The 18733-nt window shown below is 44.6% G+C and overlaps 1 protein-coding gene across 15 annotated transcripts in view; it reads left to right on the top strand.

The window, feature by feature from the left end:
• The window catches only part of JADE1 (jade family PHD finger 1), a 116595-nt gene that overhangs the window by 60098 nt on the left and 37764 nt on the right, over window positions 1–18733 (top strand). For 2 of the 15 annotated variants that reach the window (XM_083861202.1, XM_083861199.1), the window contains exon 1: window positions 13740–14160. The exons of 1 other annotated variant lie outside the window; for it this stretch is intronic. Coding sequence is in view for 5 of the 14 variants with exons in the window: in XM_083861187.1 (XP_083717313.1) it covers window positions 16744–16792 (49 nt within the window). In the remaining 9 variants the exon portion in view is untranslated. 12 more of the 15 variants (XM_083861197.1, XM_083861192.1, XM_083861200.1 and 9 more) reach the window with 12 other exon arrangements.

Genomic DNA, 18733 nt, shown 5'->3' with positions numbered 1-18733 from the left:
AGCTGGAAATGGGAGTGTCCTGAGGCACAGATGTAGAAAACAGCCTGTTTTTGGGGAAAATTAATGTTGGTTGATTTGGAACAGCAATTGGGCTATGATAAATTGGATGAAAGAGTGACTGATAGAGAGCTAGCGAGTGCTCTGGACATGTACCAAAGATGCCAAAGAGAGAGAGAGAATACTTGAGCCTGTTCCATCCAAGCAAGCCCAGGCTGCCTACATTGTGATGCTTTTGAGTAGCCAACAGAGTCCAAGTGCCAGGGAAGTTGCTGAAAGGAGCAGCTGCCAGGAATGGAAACAAAATAAAGGATATCCAAGAGGAACAGGAGAAGAGGAAATAAGGATTAAAACGAATGAAAAGGCCCAAGACAGGCTCTCCTCAATTAATAGAAGAATTTTGAAGGGGAAACTTTATTAACTGCAGCAGAGTAACCTTTAAGGGAACATATAGGCTGTTTTGGCAGACAGAGCTGGCCTGTGATTTCTGGTGAAAAGATACTTTGAAAAGTGCTATCTACTTTGACCATCTAGATTATAAATATTTTGATGAAATACTGTTATGCTTTAACTACCTATTCCTAGGAAGGAAAATCAGACTTTGGGTTTAAGCTTGTGCACTTTTTCTAGAAAAACTTTACAGCCATCTCCTGCTTTGAAGTAAGAAACCAAATTGCAGATTGTTTTCTTAGGTGGTTGGAGCTTTGTATTATCTTACAAGCAACTTTCCCTGAAAATGTTATTGCTATGTTCTGTATCAATGGAATTCTTTAGTTTACTGGCTGTGCTGTTTATTAGAGGCCTTTCTGTTCATTTAAGAAAGGTTTACTGTAATTTTGGCATAGATTTGGACCTTGAAGTAAAACCACTACGAGGGTCTGGAAGATATGGAATGAAAGAGTTCTTTTAGTTTTGTAGGATTTAAGTAGTTTGATTTATTTGACCTTTAATTCAAAGTACAAATGCTGGTATCAATAAGTGTAGAAGGGCTTTGACCTTGTATCATGGGGCGTATTTAAGATTTCAGAGTACTCTACAAAGATTCTAAAAATCATGTCTCAAAACTGAGGTTAAAAAGATGGGTAGAGGCATTTTATGCCTGCTTTCTTTCAGAACTGCTACTGTAATACCAGAACAGAAAAATTAGTCATTCCTAAGTGTCACACTTAAAACATCAAAGAATAAGTTTGCTTCTCCTTATCAAATGTGGCAGTCAGCAGTTCTTCCACAGATAAATAAAAGGAAAAAAATGTTAGGAAATGAGGACATTCCAAACTCTGGATATACACACATTCTGCACACCCACTAAGGGATGCATTGTGGTTTATAATTTACCACCAAATAGCTGTGGGATTGCCCTTGTGTATGTTTCCTTCTGATTTGGGTACATTTTGGGTTGATTTGCTGTTTTTTTTTTCCTGTATGTGAAGATAAAAACATGTTCTGTGCTCCTCAAATGTCCTGTGCTCTTGTAGTACAGGAAAAAAGAATGCAAATAATATATATATATTTAAAAATCTAAATAGAGCTCCAAAAGTATCAGAAATTATTTTTGGAAGATGATTTTGAATCACCATGAAAAATCAGTCTAAGTAAATGACTGGTTATATTTTACTCATTGCTTCTATTCTCTGTGTGGCACAAAATATGTGCAATAGGCACAACATGGTTCAAGGACTGAACATGTTCATCCCTGCACATGTTTATAAAGTTCTTCTCTTGGAGTTATTTCACTAATTTCAATGCAATAGAAGTCTCTTTTGATTTCTGCTGCACTAGTGAGATTCCTTCTTTCATCCTTTTATGATTGTCTTTGCCACTAAAAGAAAATTGTGAGTGCTTCTGAATGCAAAAGCAGCAAATTGCTGGTGACACAGCCATTGGTTGCCCTGGGAGTACTTGCTGCATCCTTCAGTTTAATTTGCTTAATATATGTAATTAATTAGGCAACTGCAAAATGATAGAAATGTATTTGTGGATTCAGCCTCTGTAAATTAGTGATAAACAATTTGATACTGCAGGACATTAGTGCTTTCTCTGTGGGACTAATGATGTCTAATGCCTCAGCAGTCATTTGTGGAGCTCATCATGTTTACCTATTAAAATGAAGTCATTACATTCTGCTGCAGAAATCTTAGAATGCTTTTTTGGTACTACCTGCTGTGAATTTGGCTGTGAATTTCTGATCACTAATAGCACCTGAATCCAGGTGGGCAGGATCTTGTCCACTAAAATAAGTATTTTCCACAAAGGCAAAAAGAGGTTCCCCTAAAGGGTGGAGACCATTTAAAATACTTGCACTGCATAGCTGGAACGTGTCTTCTTGTCTGCAGAGACCTTTTAGTGCAGCAGGTGCTGTGCCCACATTGTGTGCAGCTGGGCAGCTCCACATGCAGCTCCTGAGCCTGCCTGCACAAATGATAAATCTTTTGTACATGAAAAGATGTAAGAAAAAAAAAATATTTGGAGGCTCAACTGAAAGCATTTTCAAAATTAAGCTCAAGACCAAGCCTTCCTAATTTCCTGTAGAGCATTCTTGTTTTTCTTCCCTCAGACTATTTAGGGGAAAGTGATAATTTAGCTGTGGTCCAGGCACGTGGTTATGAATGTCATCTGTACCCAAGAGATAAGTGACGTAACCTCACTGAAAAGAAAAAAAAAATAAAATTGCAACTTCACTTGTTTGCGAAGGTGGTTTTTCTTTTCCTTGAGGTTTTTCCTTGTGGTTTTTTGGCACTGTCAAGCAGTGTAATAAACTTAGGAACTTAATCATAGAATCAGGAGGGTTGGGAAAGACCTTTGAGATCATAGAGTCCAATCAGAATGGCAATTAGATGGGACTCTGCTGGGATGAGCCTTCTGGAGCCTGGGATCTTGAGTGTCTTTGTCCCTTGTTTTAACTTGCTCCACTTGCCAAATCTATTAGAAAATGCATTATTTGTTTATTTTTCTTAGCTGTGGCCTAAATATTTGAATAATATAATAATACAGGAGATTTTCCTGTATATGAAACAAAATGATTTCTCAATAGTGAACTGTAAGATCAATGTAGTGGAATTATTAATAGAGATTAGAGCACAAAAAAGTTAAGCTATTTTAGCTGGTATCCCATGTATGTAGTATGTGAACAAAAGTGTTATTTTTCATGGGGTTGAAAGTGTCTGTTTTTCTGCTGGGAAGTGTGAACAGAGTTAGGATCAGCAAACACCTTTTAAAGTAGGATTTCATTTGGTGCTTATGTCGGAAATGACATGCAGCTTTTAAACCCTTTGTCAACTAATTCCTCACTGGATGTTGAGGTTGAGATGGTGGTTTTCAATCAGGGCACGATGTGTTGTGTGTGATACATCAGTTTATTAAGAAATATCATACAGTTCCAATGGCAATGGCTTTATAGAATTTTTTGTAATTATAAAACATAGGCTTGGGGAAAAGCCTAGCTCCACGAAAGTTAGGGGCATAAATACCCATTCACAAAGAAAAGAGACTTTCATCTCATGCTTTTGGTTTCAATGGTTGCTTACAAACTCTAAGGACATGGAAATAATTCTTAAAGTCAGACAAGTATCAGTGTCTTCTTTCCTTAGCTGGGCTTGGTGATCTCCAGGCTTTGAGATACTTGTGAAAACAAAGCATGTGTGTATGGAGTAGCAAAGGATTTTGTGTGTATGTTGTAGCTTGATTTTCTGGACTGATTTTTTTTTTTCATGGAAAAAAATAGAATTCAGGATTTTAGACGATCTTTGGCAACATTAAGGGATTTAAAACATTTAACCAGGTGATGTTGATTGCATTCTGAAGGACAACCAGCTTGGTCAATGAAGGGCCTACACACTGGGGCCAGTATTTTCAATACTTATTCATTCCCTTCTCCTGAACTGCTGGGGCTCACACAACCAGTGATCTTGGGCTCTCTTTGCCGTGTCCAAGGTGTGGGACCTTTTCGCTATCCCTGATTTCCTTCCCTGAAGTCAAACTCCTGCCAATAAGTGATGTAGGATTTCTAAACCTCGTGTCAGGCACTACTGAATGCACCTTTCTCACGTTTAATTAAGGAAGACATGAAGGATGCTTAATTAATTTATTTAGAAAAGAGAGAGACCCCCAGACAACCCACGGGAGCAGCTCTTGCAGAAGATAAACATGTAAAGGAAAGCAGAGACAAATTGAGGCTCTGGGCTCCATTGTCAACATGCTAGGAGAGGAAAAATGCCTTTGCTCTCTCTGTGGGCCTGTCCAGCCTGCCAGTCAATATGTGCTTTTTTACACATTATTGACCCAAAGCACCACAGCAGAGTGCCAGTACACTTTGTACTCTGCCACGGGACTGGCACCCTGTCAGGCTTTCCTGAACTTATCTTCTGTAAACTCCATGTGCTGTGGCCTGAGACTCTATCTGAAGTAGTTGGGCCCTTTCCCAGAAGAGATCTGAGCACTGTGGGCTCACCTTTACCTTTGGCTGAGGGCAGAGATGCAGCTGTGGCTGGATGAATGCTTGAGGGGCTGAGTAGGCTGGAACTGGGATTTTGGCAGTTATGTAAGGATTTGTGTGCCCACCACAGGATGTCCCTTTAGGGACACCAGTTTACAGGCAGTTGGCACATTTACTTTGCCCCAGTTCTTACTCTTGCATGTGAAGAAAGTAACCTGCCTCAGATTGACAGAGACATAAATGTGAGATGGTTTAAAAGCATGTCCTAGATGAAAGGCAGAGAGAATATTTTCTGACTTGTGCAATTTGAGGAGCAAACATGGGTGTTTACTCTGTGCCAAAATCTGCCCACATAAGCAGATCAGACTTTTTTTTTTTTTTTTTTTTTTTTTTTTTTTTTTTTTTTTTTTTTTTTTAATGTTGTTCTGGAAGGTCAGAGACTATTTTTTGCTGGTTGTTTTTTTTTTGGTTTTTCTTTTTTTGCTTAGTAAAGCAAAGTTCACAGAAACCAGAGTAATGATCTGATTCCCAATTTTTCTTCATTCTTCCCGCTGTGCTTAGTTAAATATAACTGTGGCAGTCTCACCTTTGAGCAAAGATGCTGTAACTTCTAAATAAGCAATAAACTCTTTTGTCAATTAAAAAAAAAAAAAAAAAAAAAAAAAGAATTACTCAGAATTACTGGTATAAATGGTATGAAATGACTCGAGGGCTGTTTGCACCCTGAGCCCTGAAAATTTACCCTGCAGCAGTTTTTGGGGTTCTGCCTCTGGATATCCTCATGCTCAAAAAATGGTGCCACCTCCTGTAACCCTCACTGCTGTGGTGGTGTCTGGAGCAGAAATTTGGGGTTAGACACATTCAGTTGCAAATGCAGTGTTAAGGGCAACTTCCCCCTCATACTGTGTGTGTTTCAAACAGCACTGAAGGATTAGTCTGCTGTAACGTGTTAGGGCTGAATCATGAATTCGAGTCTCTTTGCTTTGCCAGGGGCAGTTTTTATTTGTATCTCTTTACAATTATGTCTCAGTATCTTATTTGCAAAGGAGATAATAATTTTCTCCCTGATAAGGGCACGGAGGCTTTTCCTATGTTGGGGGACTTTTTACTGGGTGTGTATTTCTGATAAGCTCTTAGCAAAGTGAAAGTGTGGCAGTGAGAACTGTGTTGGTTTGGGTATGTGTTGATGACAGTCAGCTCAGGGCAGTTTCTGCCATGTGACCCATGGATATGTGGCAGAAACTGTCCTCTTTATCCCAATAGCTGCCCACCTCTTTGTGGGGGTGAGAAATGGAGGGGGGTTAGATAAGGGCTTAGCTTTCCCCTAGTCTGTAAACATTCTTTTGTGCTGAATATTCCAAACCTCTTGTTCTGAGTCCTGTTTGAACCTCTGAACATAAACAGTAGTGAAATCTAAGTCCATGAGGTAGCTTTTATAACATTGACGTTGATTAAAACATCCCAAACTGTTTTTCGTACCTATTTACACAATGGGACTTGTAGAAAAGCTCAGCAATCAATATTGCCACAAGAAAAAGATATTTGGTTTTGTTCTCTCAATTTTTGCTACTTGTTAAACACTGAATAACTTAATTTCTAAAAATGTAATTGGTAAAGTAAAATAGCTGAAATAAACAAGTTGCCTATTTGACTAGGATTTCCTTTATCTAGTAGTGATCACTTCTTTACACCCTTTTGGTTTGTTTACTACAAACAACTAAATTAGCTAAATAACTAATAGTTGAAGTAGGTTTCAGGACAAGTGCATCTGAAATCAGTGAACCTCTGATTATTTAAGGAGAAAACATGCTCTTTATTGAAATAATTATTGCCACATGCCCTAAGAGGGATCTCAAACATGGAAACTGAGGAGAGGGGCTTATTTATACCTCTTGAGGATAAACAGAATACCTCCTATGCATTGTAACTTATGGCTAATTGTCCTGGGTTTGCTTTTTGCCATGGAGGGTGTAGGATTTCTTGGCCCTTGTGGCAGACCTCAGTTTCATGGCCTGCAAACAGCTCTAAATGCAATGAACTGTGAGTAATTGCATTTGGAAGAAGTTGTCCCAGGAGATACCACAAATAAAAGTGACTCTGGTGATTTCATCAAGTACCAAAGGGAACCCAAAAGGACCACATGGGAAGTTACTTCCAGGATTTCTGCTCTTTGTAGACATGTTATCACAAACTGCTCAGAGCAATTGGAACAGCTGATCTTTCTTTTTTGAGTTAATATTTTTCTGATTCCTAAAGATCCAGAGTTGCATTTTTTTAAAAGTAATTTTGGCACTAAGCTGTTACTGAAAAAAATTGATTTTTTTTTTTTTACTTCTGTGATAAATTCCACTTCTAGCAACCAGTTATCAGGTTGCACTCTGCAATCAGAAAATCTGTAATCAGATTCTTTTGAACTCTTCCACAAGTCTTGTCACAGCACCTTTCTTTCACTACGTGATTTCTGCCTGCACAAACACAATTTAATGTTGAAGTTCATTTAGATTAGCTGTTGTAATGTTGCTTGATGAGCTGCCAGATAGGCACGTGTAGATACTTCAGCTGAGATTTGATCTGTTGCTGCTAAACTCTCACTTGCCTGAGGTTTTCATAATCCTTAGGGCATTACCTCGGCTGCTAATTACTTCTCTCATCATGTACAAAATTGTGTTATTTCCCTTAAAGGTGATGCCTCATCTTCATCCAGCTTAACTTGCAGACCTGCAAGTCTGTTTCCAGTTGTTCCATGGAGTTTCTTGTTCTACTGGTTTCCTGTCAGCTTCCGCTTTTCAATTGCAATAATTTGGAAACATGTGATTTCAGTAGCCATACTCTGAGATTTTGGAATGTAGTTAATTTTACCTATTGGGCATGCATGTCCCTGCTTCCTTTTCCAGGTGAATGCACAGTGTCAGCAGTTGCACATCCATGCAATGATTTGTGTCTGACTTGCAAAAAGATTTGAAGATATCTATGTGCAAAATGTCATGGTGGTATACTTTGTACTGTGTTCTGCGCTGCCGACCAGGCCAAAGGAGAGGATATGGTTTAATCATTAGAAACCTTGGACTGAGAGGCATTACTTCAGGTTTCTATTCTTGGTTTTAATGCTGACTTAACATGTGACTTGTGTGAGTGATATAACCTTTGCATGCCCCTGTCTACCCACAGATAAAATTAGTGTTATAATCTCTACTTCTCAAGTTTTGTCATTAAAAAGAGTACACTGGTCTGTCTGCATGAGCCTTGTCTGAAAGCCTGCTAAATATAAAATTCAGCTCTGAGGGTTCATTTTCATCCCTTTTCATCCCCATCCTTCACTGGCACAGCTTCTCCTTCCTGGGGTACTGGCCCATACACCCAGTTAGTGATCTCTCATGACTTCATCTCAATAAGCCAAAGGAACTATAAACCAGAAGAATGGGAGTTTTGAGCACAGGAGAAATCACATCTTTGATGTATGGACTATGAATAAACAAATTACTCTCACAAGCAATCCTGGTAGCTGTAAACCTCAGCTTCAGAGTCAAAGGCAATAATTTACTACCTGAGCTTAGCCTTTTTGACCTGCCTAATCCAGACACAGCAAAATTTGGTAGTTGTAGATAATGAGGACAAAAAAGCCCAAGTGCCAATTGATGGGGGGTTCTGTGTGTAATTTTGTGAAGTGGTCAAGTGCCACATTGCCATAAATGATGTATTTGGGTTGGACAGAACTGTGACAACTGTGTTCCTGTAAGGCCCATACAGGAGCTGAGTTAAGTTTTATTTCTGCAGGAGTTAAAAATATTGCACTTATGCAACTTGTAAGTAGTATAGATTTACATATGCATGAATCAAAATCTTTTTTTTTACCCCTTGCTTGTGTGATTAGACCAGCTAGAGACAAAATGGACCTCAAAAGGAATTGGCCCAACTGTGCATCTGTCTTGCAGCTCTGCTCTAGAAAATACCTCTCACAGGAGATAGGAAAGCTCTCTGGAAAATCCCACTCTTTACGTACAATCTAGTGTTGACAGTGCGGATTTGGATCTGTGCTGTTCTTCTTCTCTAATCTTAAAAAAAAAAAAAAAAAAAAAAGAGAAAAGGGAAGTTCCTGAGAGCTGGAGCCAAAAGAGCAAAAGAACAGTTTTGAGTTTTAAGTGATACTCTTGGACTAAATTTGACAGTGAGGAGAAACTCAGCTTTGTTAGCTCCACCTTCATGTGTGAGGACTGCATGAACTAGTGGAAAAGATTTCAATTGTAAAAAAAGTATTAACAAAATAAAAAGAAGGAAGAAAGATTTTATTAGCCACTACTACGGCAACAGATTTCCACAAAAGGGTGGAAAAGAGTGCTGAAAGGCCACATAGTCTTTATTTGAATTTGTGCATCTGCTAAAAAATTACCAATCCAAGAGGGAGACATTAAGAAACTAATCACACAATTAAAAAAAAAAAAAAAAACCAACAAAAAACTAATGTATGAGTGAATATATCTGATGAAACAACTTGGAGAAGGGACCAGAAGTGCTGTGTGCTAGCACAAAGCCTAACTCTAAGGCTGATACACATTCTCTGAGTGTTCCTGGAATAAATGATAACAGTGATAAAAAGATAAGTGAGAGAGGCACAGAGCCTTATGACGTTATTTATTGTACCCAAGTTCCTGCTTGGCTGAGAGGGTAAATACCTATTAGAGACAAAGGCTGATGTCAAAACTTCTACTGACTCTACTCACAGCATAATTTTCTTCATCACCCTGATGTTCAGTCAGTGCAGGTAGCAGACTACTCTCTCTTGTGTGACCATAGCTATACTGGTATGCAACTTCATACCTGTAGTGCTAAAGCAGTAACCCTTCCTTTTTGTTTTCCAATCATGTCCAAAATTATTCTTCCAGATCCTAGCCCTTTGATTGTTTTTAATATTTCCTTTTAAAACATACAAGCCTATTATTCCAGAGGAGTGTCTGTGGATACACTGTACTCAGAGACAAAATAGCATCTTTGCTCCAGTTGTGTTTCCCTTTTGTAGAGACTGGGTTAGCTACTTGTGAAGCACAGAGGACTCACATCTGGGGAGTTTTCTCCAGTAATGGAGGTAGTTGGTACTTTTAAAAAACACAGCCCATCGTTCATGGTACCATGAAAACATTTACGTTATCTTAAATGTGAAAACAATGTTATCTTAAATGTATGGCCTCACATGGCTCCCAAGAGAAATGTTTCCTAAAATACAAGGTGTAATATAAACTTGGCTATATATGTAAAGGGAAACAAAAATGCTGCCTTAAATCCAAGGAGCTTGAGACAGGAAAGTATCTGTCATTCCTCTTGAGAAATTAGAGCCCATTCACATTTAAGCTCTTCTCAGAAGCCTGTTCTGAACTTCTTGGAAAGAATTCAGGAAGTGGAACAAATAGCATTTCTGGTGATTCTTCAGTCTTTTACAATGGACAATATTACTTAAATTATTTAGAAGAAAAATCATCATATTAACCCACTAGAACTGCATACCTCTGTATAATAAATGCCAGTTGACAGTAGCTTTGCTAACTGTGATTACTTTTTATGAACTTACGAGAAGTAGTCTCTGAGCTCCTGAGGGGCCTGCAGATCACTGATGGGAAAAAACTCTGACTTACTCTGTTCTGTGTTTTATACCATGGCACAGCAACTGGTCTGTGCTGTTTAGGAAATACAGAACAACTAAGTCTCCAGTCAGTATTGAAAATTAACTCCCCTGGAACTTCAGGAGCAAGGTGACAGGCATGTTGTCAGTAAGTTTAGTATAATTATCAGGTACTGTGATGGGGTGTGTTGCATGGATCATCACGGATGTTCCTAATTAGGCTGCTGATGTACAGAAGGCTATGCCAACAGGTATCTTTACAGGTCTGGATGCCAAGGCAAGTGCAGGAAAAAGAGTAGGGAATGTGTGCCTTTTGGTATTTTCATGGCGTAGAAAACAAGGGAATCAAAGTCTTAGGCTCTGAAATCTGAAGGTGCTTTGGGGTGTTCTGTGAATAAAACCACGACTCTGATTCTCACAGGAAAATAATATCTCCAGGGGGGAGGATGTTTTTGTAGTAAAGCACAACTTTTTAGGATGTGCGGATTCAATGTAAGTTACTGTTTCATTATTGGGTAGGTGGGTGGGTGAGACGGCAGAATAAATGACTCGGTTTGCACGGATGAGTAACGACCCAATTCCTCTGCTGAACTAAGGTGTGATTCTTTGGCAGGCTGATATTGCTGTGGAGGCTGCATTAATTTGTATTTGCATACGATGGGGATTACTTTACACAGATCGCCTTAATTCTGTGTCTGAGCTTATGTTGAATCTTCTCTGTGGCGTTTATTACCTCAGACTATATCTGCTCAGGAATTCTGCTCAAAAGGGGGAGTTTTTCACTCAGGGAGCACAGGTGTGTGGCGTGAGGTAGAGCGATTTATCTGGAAAAATAAGGAAATCTGCATTCGAACACGCTTTTTAGGTAATGGGAAGTTTAGTATGTCATTTGGTGCCAATTTAAGATAATTTCCCCTCCTGCTAGAGAGATGTGAACTGAACCGCAGATTGTGTTGGCTCTTTCTAGTCTTTGAGAAGTATCAAAGTTAACGAGCCAGAGGGATAACGCCGGGGGCTGAGAATAGGGAGCGTGCAGTTTTATTCTTGCCCCGGCAATTATGCGCTACGCATGTGGCCGCAGCGTTTAACTCTTGGTACCCTCGGCTTCTCTGCTTGACAAATAGTGACTCATGCGTTCTGCACGGGGAGCCAGTGCAGCGCTAAGAATTCCTGCTTGCGAAATCGCCTTAAATCTTTTTTTGGAGAGAAGCGTTAATGGTCGCAGGGTAAGGCCAGCAGTGCCGCGGGCGGGATGCGGGCGCAGACACGTATCATTTCCCAGCTGCCAGCCGCACGGCGTTGCCTCCCATCTGCATTTCCCAGCCCGCTGTAAGGAGGGAAGGAAGGACGGGCGGGAGGCGGCGGCCGCGCTCCCCGGGGGCTCCGGCGGCGAGAGGGGCGGCGGGAGCGCCAAGAGTTAACGGCGGCTCCCCCGGGGCCGCGCCGCCGCCTCCCCACCCCGCCGCTGCGTTATTATTATTATTATTATTTCTCCCCCCTTTCCCTCGCCTTCCAGTTTTGGCAGGGGATTAAAGCAGCTCCCCCCTGTGGCAGCAGTGACCCAGAAACGAGTTTGATTCACGGAGTCCTTCCTCCATAACAAGTACAAACGTCAGTCAGAGGGAATCTGTGTGTGTGTGAAGAGAGAGAGAGTGTGTGTGGCGCAGCGAGCCGCTCTCCGTGCCCGCTGCCCGGACTCATGCGGCGGCCCCGAGCCCTCCGCGCAGGGGAGCCCGGCCGCGCCGCCCGCCCTCGCCGCCGCCAGCAGGTAACAGCGTGCCCGCCGCAGCGCCCGCCGCGGGGCCGCCGGCACAGCCATATTTGATGGGGGTTTTTTGTCGCTCCGGAGGCGGCGGGAGAGCAGTTTCGTGCCGAAGGTCGCTGCCTAGTGGAAATAAGATAGTACGTCATTAACATGGCGCCAAGAGCCGCGCCGCTCGGTACGGGGCGAGGGGAGGCGGCCGAGTTGCGGCTCCGCTATCCCACGAGCAACTTGTGCGCGGGGCTGCGGCGGGCGGAGGCGGGAGGGGAGGCAGCGCTGCCGCCCGCTGCCCGGCTCCCTTTTTGTTCCGCGAGCGGGGGAACCGCGCAGCTCCCCAGGTGCGGCGGCCAAGTGAGCCGCCGGTGTGCCGTGCCGTGCCGTGCCGTGCCGTGCCGTGCCGTGCGCCCCGGGCGGAGCTGCGGGCTGGGGCAGCGCCGGGTCTCGCCCGCCCGCCCGCCGCGGAAAGTAGAGGAAGCGTTGGAGCAACTTGGTAGCCAGATGGCAATGGCAGAGCGCGAGTCCTGCTCGGATACTGATGTGTAGGAAGGGGGTGGGGGAGAGTCATGGCCACGGTGTGGCACCGTGTTGCCCAGGAGCCCCGTCGGCTCTGGCCGCGGGCGAGGAGCGCTGTGCGGGGAGAGGAGGTGCTCGGTGCGTGCGGGAGCAGCTTTGTTTCCCCCCTTTAGCCCCAGATCCAGTCGCACTTGGATTTGGCTTGTGTGGGGGGGGAAAAAATGCTTGGAAAGCATAAAACCTGCTCGTGGGTGAAATGATACCGAAGTTGCCTTTCGGCGCGGGAGAGCCGCAGGCGGTCAGCCCTGGCCCGCTGGATGGGCGCCGGTGGGTGCCCCGCTGGAGCCGGGCTGTCAGAGCTGCCCTGTCCCCCCAGGCGGGCGGAGAACAACTTGCCCGAGCCCCGGAGCGCACGTGTTTGAGAGTGGGAAAAGGCGGGGAGATGCGTGCGGCGCTGCTCGGCCCCGCCGGGGCGCGGGGCGGCCTCGGGCGGCAGGTGCACGGCGCCCCCGCCCCGGCCAGGGAGGTGCAGCCCGAGCGGGGCGGGGGGCGCAGACAACTTGGGCAGGACTCGGGGGAGGGGGCCGGCCGCCTCCCGCTGCCCCTGCCCGGCGCTGGCCGAGGGTGGGATCCGCGTGGCCGGGCCGGAGTTCGCGGGCGGGGGGCGGAAAGGCGGCCCGCGGTGTTGGGGCGCGAACCGGCGGCGCAGGGGGGGCGGAGAGCGGCCCGGCTGGCTCGGGCGGCGGCCGGGCAGCCCCGCGGTTTGGCTCTTCCCCGGCCAGCGGGACGGAGCGGGGCTGCGGCATTTCTGCGTAACGGGCCGCTCTCCCCGGGGAGGTGAGTGCGGCTCCAGACATCGTTCCACTTGTTCCTGTTAGACAAAGCCGCCCTGCCCGGCCCTGGGCTCGCCTAGTCGCCTGCTCCCAGGAGGATTTTGGTGGTGGTTGGGTTTTGGGTGGGTTTTTTTTCGGAGAGGGGGGACGTTTTGTTGTTTGGGTTTTATTTGTGGATTTTTTTTTTTTTTTTTTTTTTAAATTCGCTTTCCCCTTCCCGTTCGCGCCCGCCCGTTCGTTCCCGATAGGATGATTTTGGGAAGGGTGGAGGCAAAGGGTGTTTGTTTGTTTGCACCGCCTGCTGGTTGGTTTCCTGTGACAAGAGGTGATAACACAGTTTCCAGAACTGTCTGGGAGTGGGAGGAGAGACGGCCACAGAGGACGAGCTCGTCTCGGCGCTGCCGCCCGCTCCGCCGTCCCGTCCAGCCCCTCGGCGGCCCCGGGGGCGGGCGGGGAAGGCGCCGCGGCCCTTCTCGGCACGGACAGGGCTGTGAGGGGAGGCGGCGGAGCCGGGGGCACCAAGTTTGATTCGCGGCCGTGGCCGAGCCGATTGGTGCGGCCGGCGGCGGGGAGGAGCGGCCGGGAGGGAGGAGAAGGAGGGGGCGAGCCGGTGGAAGCCGGCGGCGGGCCGGGAGGTGCCACCCACCCCCGCGGGGGAGGAGGTGTGCCCGGGCCGGGAGGCCGCTCCCACACCTCGGCCCGCCGGGCCCTGGCGGCTCCGGGGCGGGCGCGGTGCGGGGCTCGAGCCGAGATGGGATCGCCGCGGGAGGAGGAGGAGGATGAGGATGAGGAGGAGGAGAGCCGCTCTGAGCGGCGCCCGGCCGGGCTGGGGCCGGCGGTGGGCCTCAGGGCCGCTTTGGAAGTGACTCCCCAGGGCTCGGCTCACACCCCGCGGCCGGGGCTCGGCGCACCTGCGAGCAGCGCCTGCCGCCGGCCAGCTGCTCCTCCCGGCTCTCCCCCGCTCCGCAGCTGATGGCCCTGCTCTGAGAAAGTTTATTAGGCTCACCTGCAGGTGAGAGCCGGGGCATCCCGAGATCTGTCAGCCCCCCTGTGAAACGGGCCGTGCGTGACCCGGTCTGAGTGTGCGCCCGTAACTGTGAGGGAGTATTAGAAATTCCGGGGGGATTTAGCTGCACATTTCTGTTGACGTTTTAATGTCAAAGGCTGAAGATGCTTTTATGCCAGCCCCATTTTTTCAGAGGAAGATTTGGCTGTTATTTGGAATAATTTCCTTTTTAAGCAGGTGCTGTCTTTTAACTAAGTCAGAAGCTGCCCACACTTGCAAACCTAAAACCTTCATGGAAGTTATGCCAAAATATGCTTGTTATGATTCTATTTCTAGAGGTTTCTCACACTCAGTGGCATATTGTTGAAACAGCAAGGATTGTATGTTTTAGTGGAAGGATTTTCCCTTTGGCTTCAGATACCACTTGCTCCCTGCTTTTGAGCTATGTTTAATACATATGTTTAAAATAAAATAATAATAATAAACTCCTCTTTCCTCTCACAGCTGCAGATTTCCCTTCCAGCTTCTCTGGTTTCTTTCCCAATTCACAGAACCTAGTAAAAAACCCCAAACTTCCAGTGTTTCCTCAGATGTTTTCTCCATGTGGTTAGTACTGCTGCTTCGTGCTCCTGTTTTCAGCTGGAGATGACCAAGCTGGTACCAATTCCTAGGTGGAAGAGATGAACTGCAGTGGGTGCAGGTTGGGTTGCATTAATTCATGGAGCCCAGTTTATACATTGCTCGAGATTTTGGATGGTCAGTTTCACTCGCTCCCACAGTTTGGGAACAATTTGCTGCCACTGCTCAGGTAGTAAGTTAACATTTATGAGCTGGCTTGCACAGGTGCATAAATGAGCATGTGGATTCCTCAGAAGTGTTGGGTTGACATGGTCAAATTGTGCTTCTCTTCTTGTTTAGTGAAATTTTGAATGGATGTGCTGAGTTCAGTAGAGATATTCCTTGTGGGGAACACTGTTGGTCTTGTTTGGCCAAGTGCTCCTCTGTTTCCTGAGACTTGGAGTTTTTTTTTTTTTTTCCCTCCAGATTTAAAGTCTGTGGCTCTTTGCACTGTGCACAGTGCTCCATAATACTGTCATATTTCATTTCAGAATCCTTCTTGTATCCTTGTGACTATAAAACGGTGCTGTGAAAGCTTTTGTGGAATTTCAAAGTTTTGGGTGGATTTCAGTAATACAGCTTATTTGTGATATGCTTTTTTTTTTTTTTTGGTTCTAGAGTAGGAGCAAAAAAGCTTCTTGTGATGTCAGATGTCAGTGAAGAAGGGTGGTGTTCTGAATAAGCTCTTTAAAAAGAGCCCAGTAGTAGAAGCCAACTGTCTCCATCATCTATCCATTTTGTTAAGCTGTGTCACACTTCACTTCCATTTGTACAATAGGTGTTCTGAAGCAATTTCTTGTGTACTAGAGATAATTAGGTCTTCATTTCATTGCAGTTAGTGGGTTATTTTCAGGAAAAGCCAGTTTTTCAGTTTGTCTTCAGGGTGTACATCTGTCATAACTCTGCTTTCTTCCCATTCTGTCTCTGCAGCTGTTCAGTGCAGTTTGTTATAGTGACACCCGTTAACATGGTTACAGTTAATTGTCTGTCAGAGTTTGAATTATACACTCTTTACCCAGGGGTTTATGCAGCCCTTGAAAATACTTCAGTAAGAATTGTGCTGTGGGAAACCTTTGACCTGAGGATGTACATTTTTCCATGTATAATTATTTTTTTACAGTCTGGTTCTGTTTAGCTATTTGCATAACAAGGACTGACACACTTTACATCTTTCTCTTTGATTGCCTCTCTACTTGAGGTCAAACTGAAGAACTATGTGAGGTTCTTAACTGTGCACATTGTAAGTGGCACAGGGATATATGTGTGTGCATGCTGTTGTCCCAGTTTCATGGGGTAGTGTCTGGATTTCTGCTCTTGGCATTTTTTACACTCTTACCAGTGCAACTTCTAGGACTCCATTGTGGGAGAATAAAGGAAAGGTCTTGACATCACTGTTCAGTGGGGTCTTTGGGTTTTGTTGGTAATTTATCTCATGGAGAGGTTAAGGATGGAGTAGTGTGATAATGCACATTGCTAAAAAATAGTGTCGGGTTTCTGAGTCTAACCCATTGCACTGTATCTGTCATCAAATACTGGGAAGTGAACAGCAAAGTCAGTATGCCTACCAGCATCTAGTTATTTGTATAGATTTAGATGTTTGTTGCTCAGCTCCACAGGGATGTGTAAATTCCAATGCTGTTTTGTGGCCTGACATTGATTATATTGGATTATTGTCTAGTAATTTAATTTGCACAGCATTTACAGGTATTTTGCAAAAGGCTTACTACTCTCTCCAAAATACAGAAGCCAGTTTCAGGTGGTGTAATTTTTGCCTTCAGAAACAATTTGAGCAAATGCACCATCAAAGTCCAGAGTTGCATTCTTATGTTTAAAGTTTGTATCTAATCAGTGAGTAAAACCCAGAACTTAACTTCCAGAGCAAGTACGATTAAAAAGGATGGAAAAGCAGCTGGTAACTTTTTTCTGTAAAACAGAGCAGCACCTTCAGCCTCTGGAGCAGCACAGTAGGGCATGTTGCAAGCTCACCAGTGGTGCCCTGGTGTGGCCATCTCATCTGAAGGTGAATGGGGACTAAAAAGGCACGGTCTCTGTCCCATGTGTGCCATTTATCGTGGTGCTGTGACTGCATGAAGTGCTCTTGGACGCTTTGCTGCCCGTGGAATTGGAGCAGCATTGCCAGCAGAGTTGTGGCTGTTTCTCGAAAGCTGTGTTTGGCTGAAGGCTGGCATTGGTCTGAGCCCAGTTTGGTTCCTCCCCAGTAGATGGGTAAATGTTATACTGGAGTACTCAGGAGAAAACAGGGTCAGCGTGCTGTGTGTTGGTCTGACTGATTTCTGAAAGGATGGTTTTAACAAAAAAAACCCCAACAATGCTTGTTGGAAGAAGTGAAACTGAAAGTTTACATGTAAAAGTTGCTGAGTTATTGAGAACTCAGAGAAGTCACTGAAAACTGATAGAGAGTGTGGCTTGGTGATGCAGTCTTTGTCAGCTTAGGGTTTTGGACCCTGCAGCAGCTTTTGAAGTGCTGGGCTTTCTCTTCAGGTGAACAAAGAGCCTCTTCAGGTGTATTGGGTAAGCACGCTTTTGGGGCTGGTGTAAGAATTTGGGAAAAACAGTTGTAGAAACGTTTGCTAGAAGATGCAGGGTTCACTCACAAGCACTGCTTGGCTGATTGTGTCCTTGCTTCAGAGCCCCATTCACTCTACAGAGGGGTTTGGGAGGTCACTCTGGCCTGTGTGGGTGCAGTGGGTGTTCTGTGGAAGCTTCTGGGTTGGACAGCAATTATGTGATTGCACACACTTGGGAGTTGAGCTCAGTCATCTGGGTGTCTCTTCCTGCCCTGCCAGTGTTGCAGGCTGGGGTGCATAGCTTTTAGTCCTGGTGTTAAAGCTGCTCTCAAATGTTTTACTGTTTTTATGCTTACATGTGAATTCTCTTTGCTTAAAGGCATGGTGATGGTAGTGTATGCCTGCTGGAAGGGGGAAAAACTTACAGTATCAGCCTGCATGTAGCCATCACTATCCATAACCCATGTTTTTTTTTAATGTGCACTTTTTAACGTGTTTCTTTTGTGACTTCGAGTCACCCAGCACCTGACAGAAGCCAAGTAGCCCTTGAGGCAGAAGCACTGTGATACCCTTAAAACCAGAAGCATTTCAGTCTGTGTGGCTGTAAGTCTTATTAGCTGTTACAGTGTTATCTCTAGAACATGTGTTCTGAGCTGTGGGTATGAACATTTGGTGGAAGCAGTTTAAAATGATTTTAGAGGTTTGAAAAAAGCTGTTCTTCTAATGACAAAAGTTCCAGGGGCTTAATCTTAGGGGGTTTGAGTCTTGCTCTAAGAACTAAATGCAGTTTTTTCATCTGTGATTTAGCTCCCTGTAAACTCAAGTTAGGTTCAAAGATGGGAAAATGAGATCTCTGAGTTTTAACTCTTTTTCCCCCACATGGATCTATAAAACAATCTCGCAGGAGTTTCATCAAATGGGGTATTTCTGTTAGTGTTGCTGTTGAGAGATCAGGCTTTTCAGTGTGGCCAACTTGAGATGCCTGACTAGAGTGGACAAGGAAATTAGCTGCCTTATCTAATACTCTGTGCTCAGGAAAGTGGCTTCTGTTCTGGCTTATTGCCTGAAAAACTCTGGAGAGTGCTTAAACTGGGAGGTGTGATTACTGCTCCTTTAAACAGCTACCAGAAAGGAGATGTTCTGTTTGTTTTTTAAAGACATGTGGCAGGAGGAAGAAAGTTCCATATCTTTTCTTATTTTTTTGAATTGAACAAAATAAGAAGGTATGTTAGGGAGAAGATCAACTCAAAGTGCACTTGTCCTGAAAGATGTGAAGGAGCAGAATTAGAAATTTTCTTGTTTGTTGCAAGTTCATAGATGTGTCTTAATGTACATACACTGTTATTTTGCTTAACAGTGTACTGCACTTTTCAGACCATGTAGGAAATAAACCAGGAAGTGAGGATTTTGACCAGGAATAAATAAAATGGCAC

This window comes from Zosterops lateralis, assembly GCF_965231275.1.
Source record: "Zosterops lateralis genome assembly, chromosome: 5".
Classification (NCBI taxonomy): Eukaryota; Metazoa; Chordata; class Aves; order Passeriformes; family Zosteropidae; genus Zosterops; species Zosterops lateralis.
Note: the sequence above shows the minus strand (reverse complement) of the source record. Positions and strands in the feature narration are given on the sequence as shown.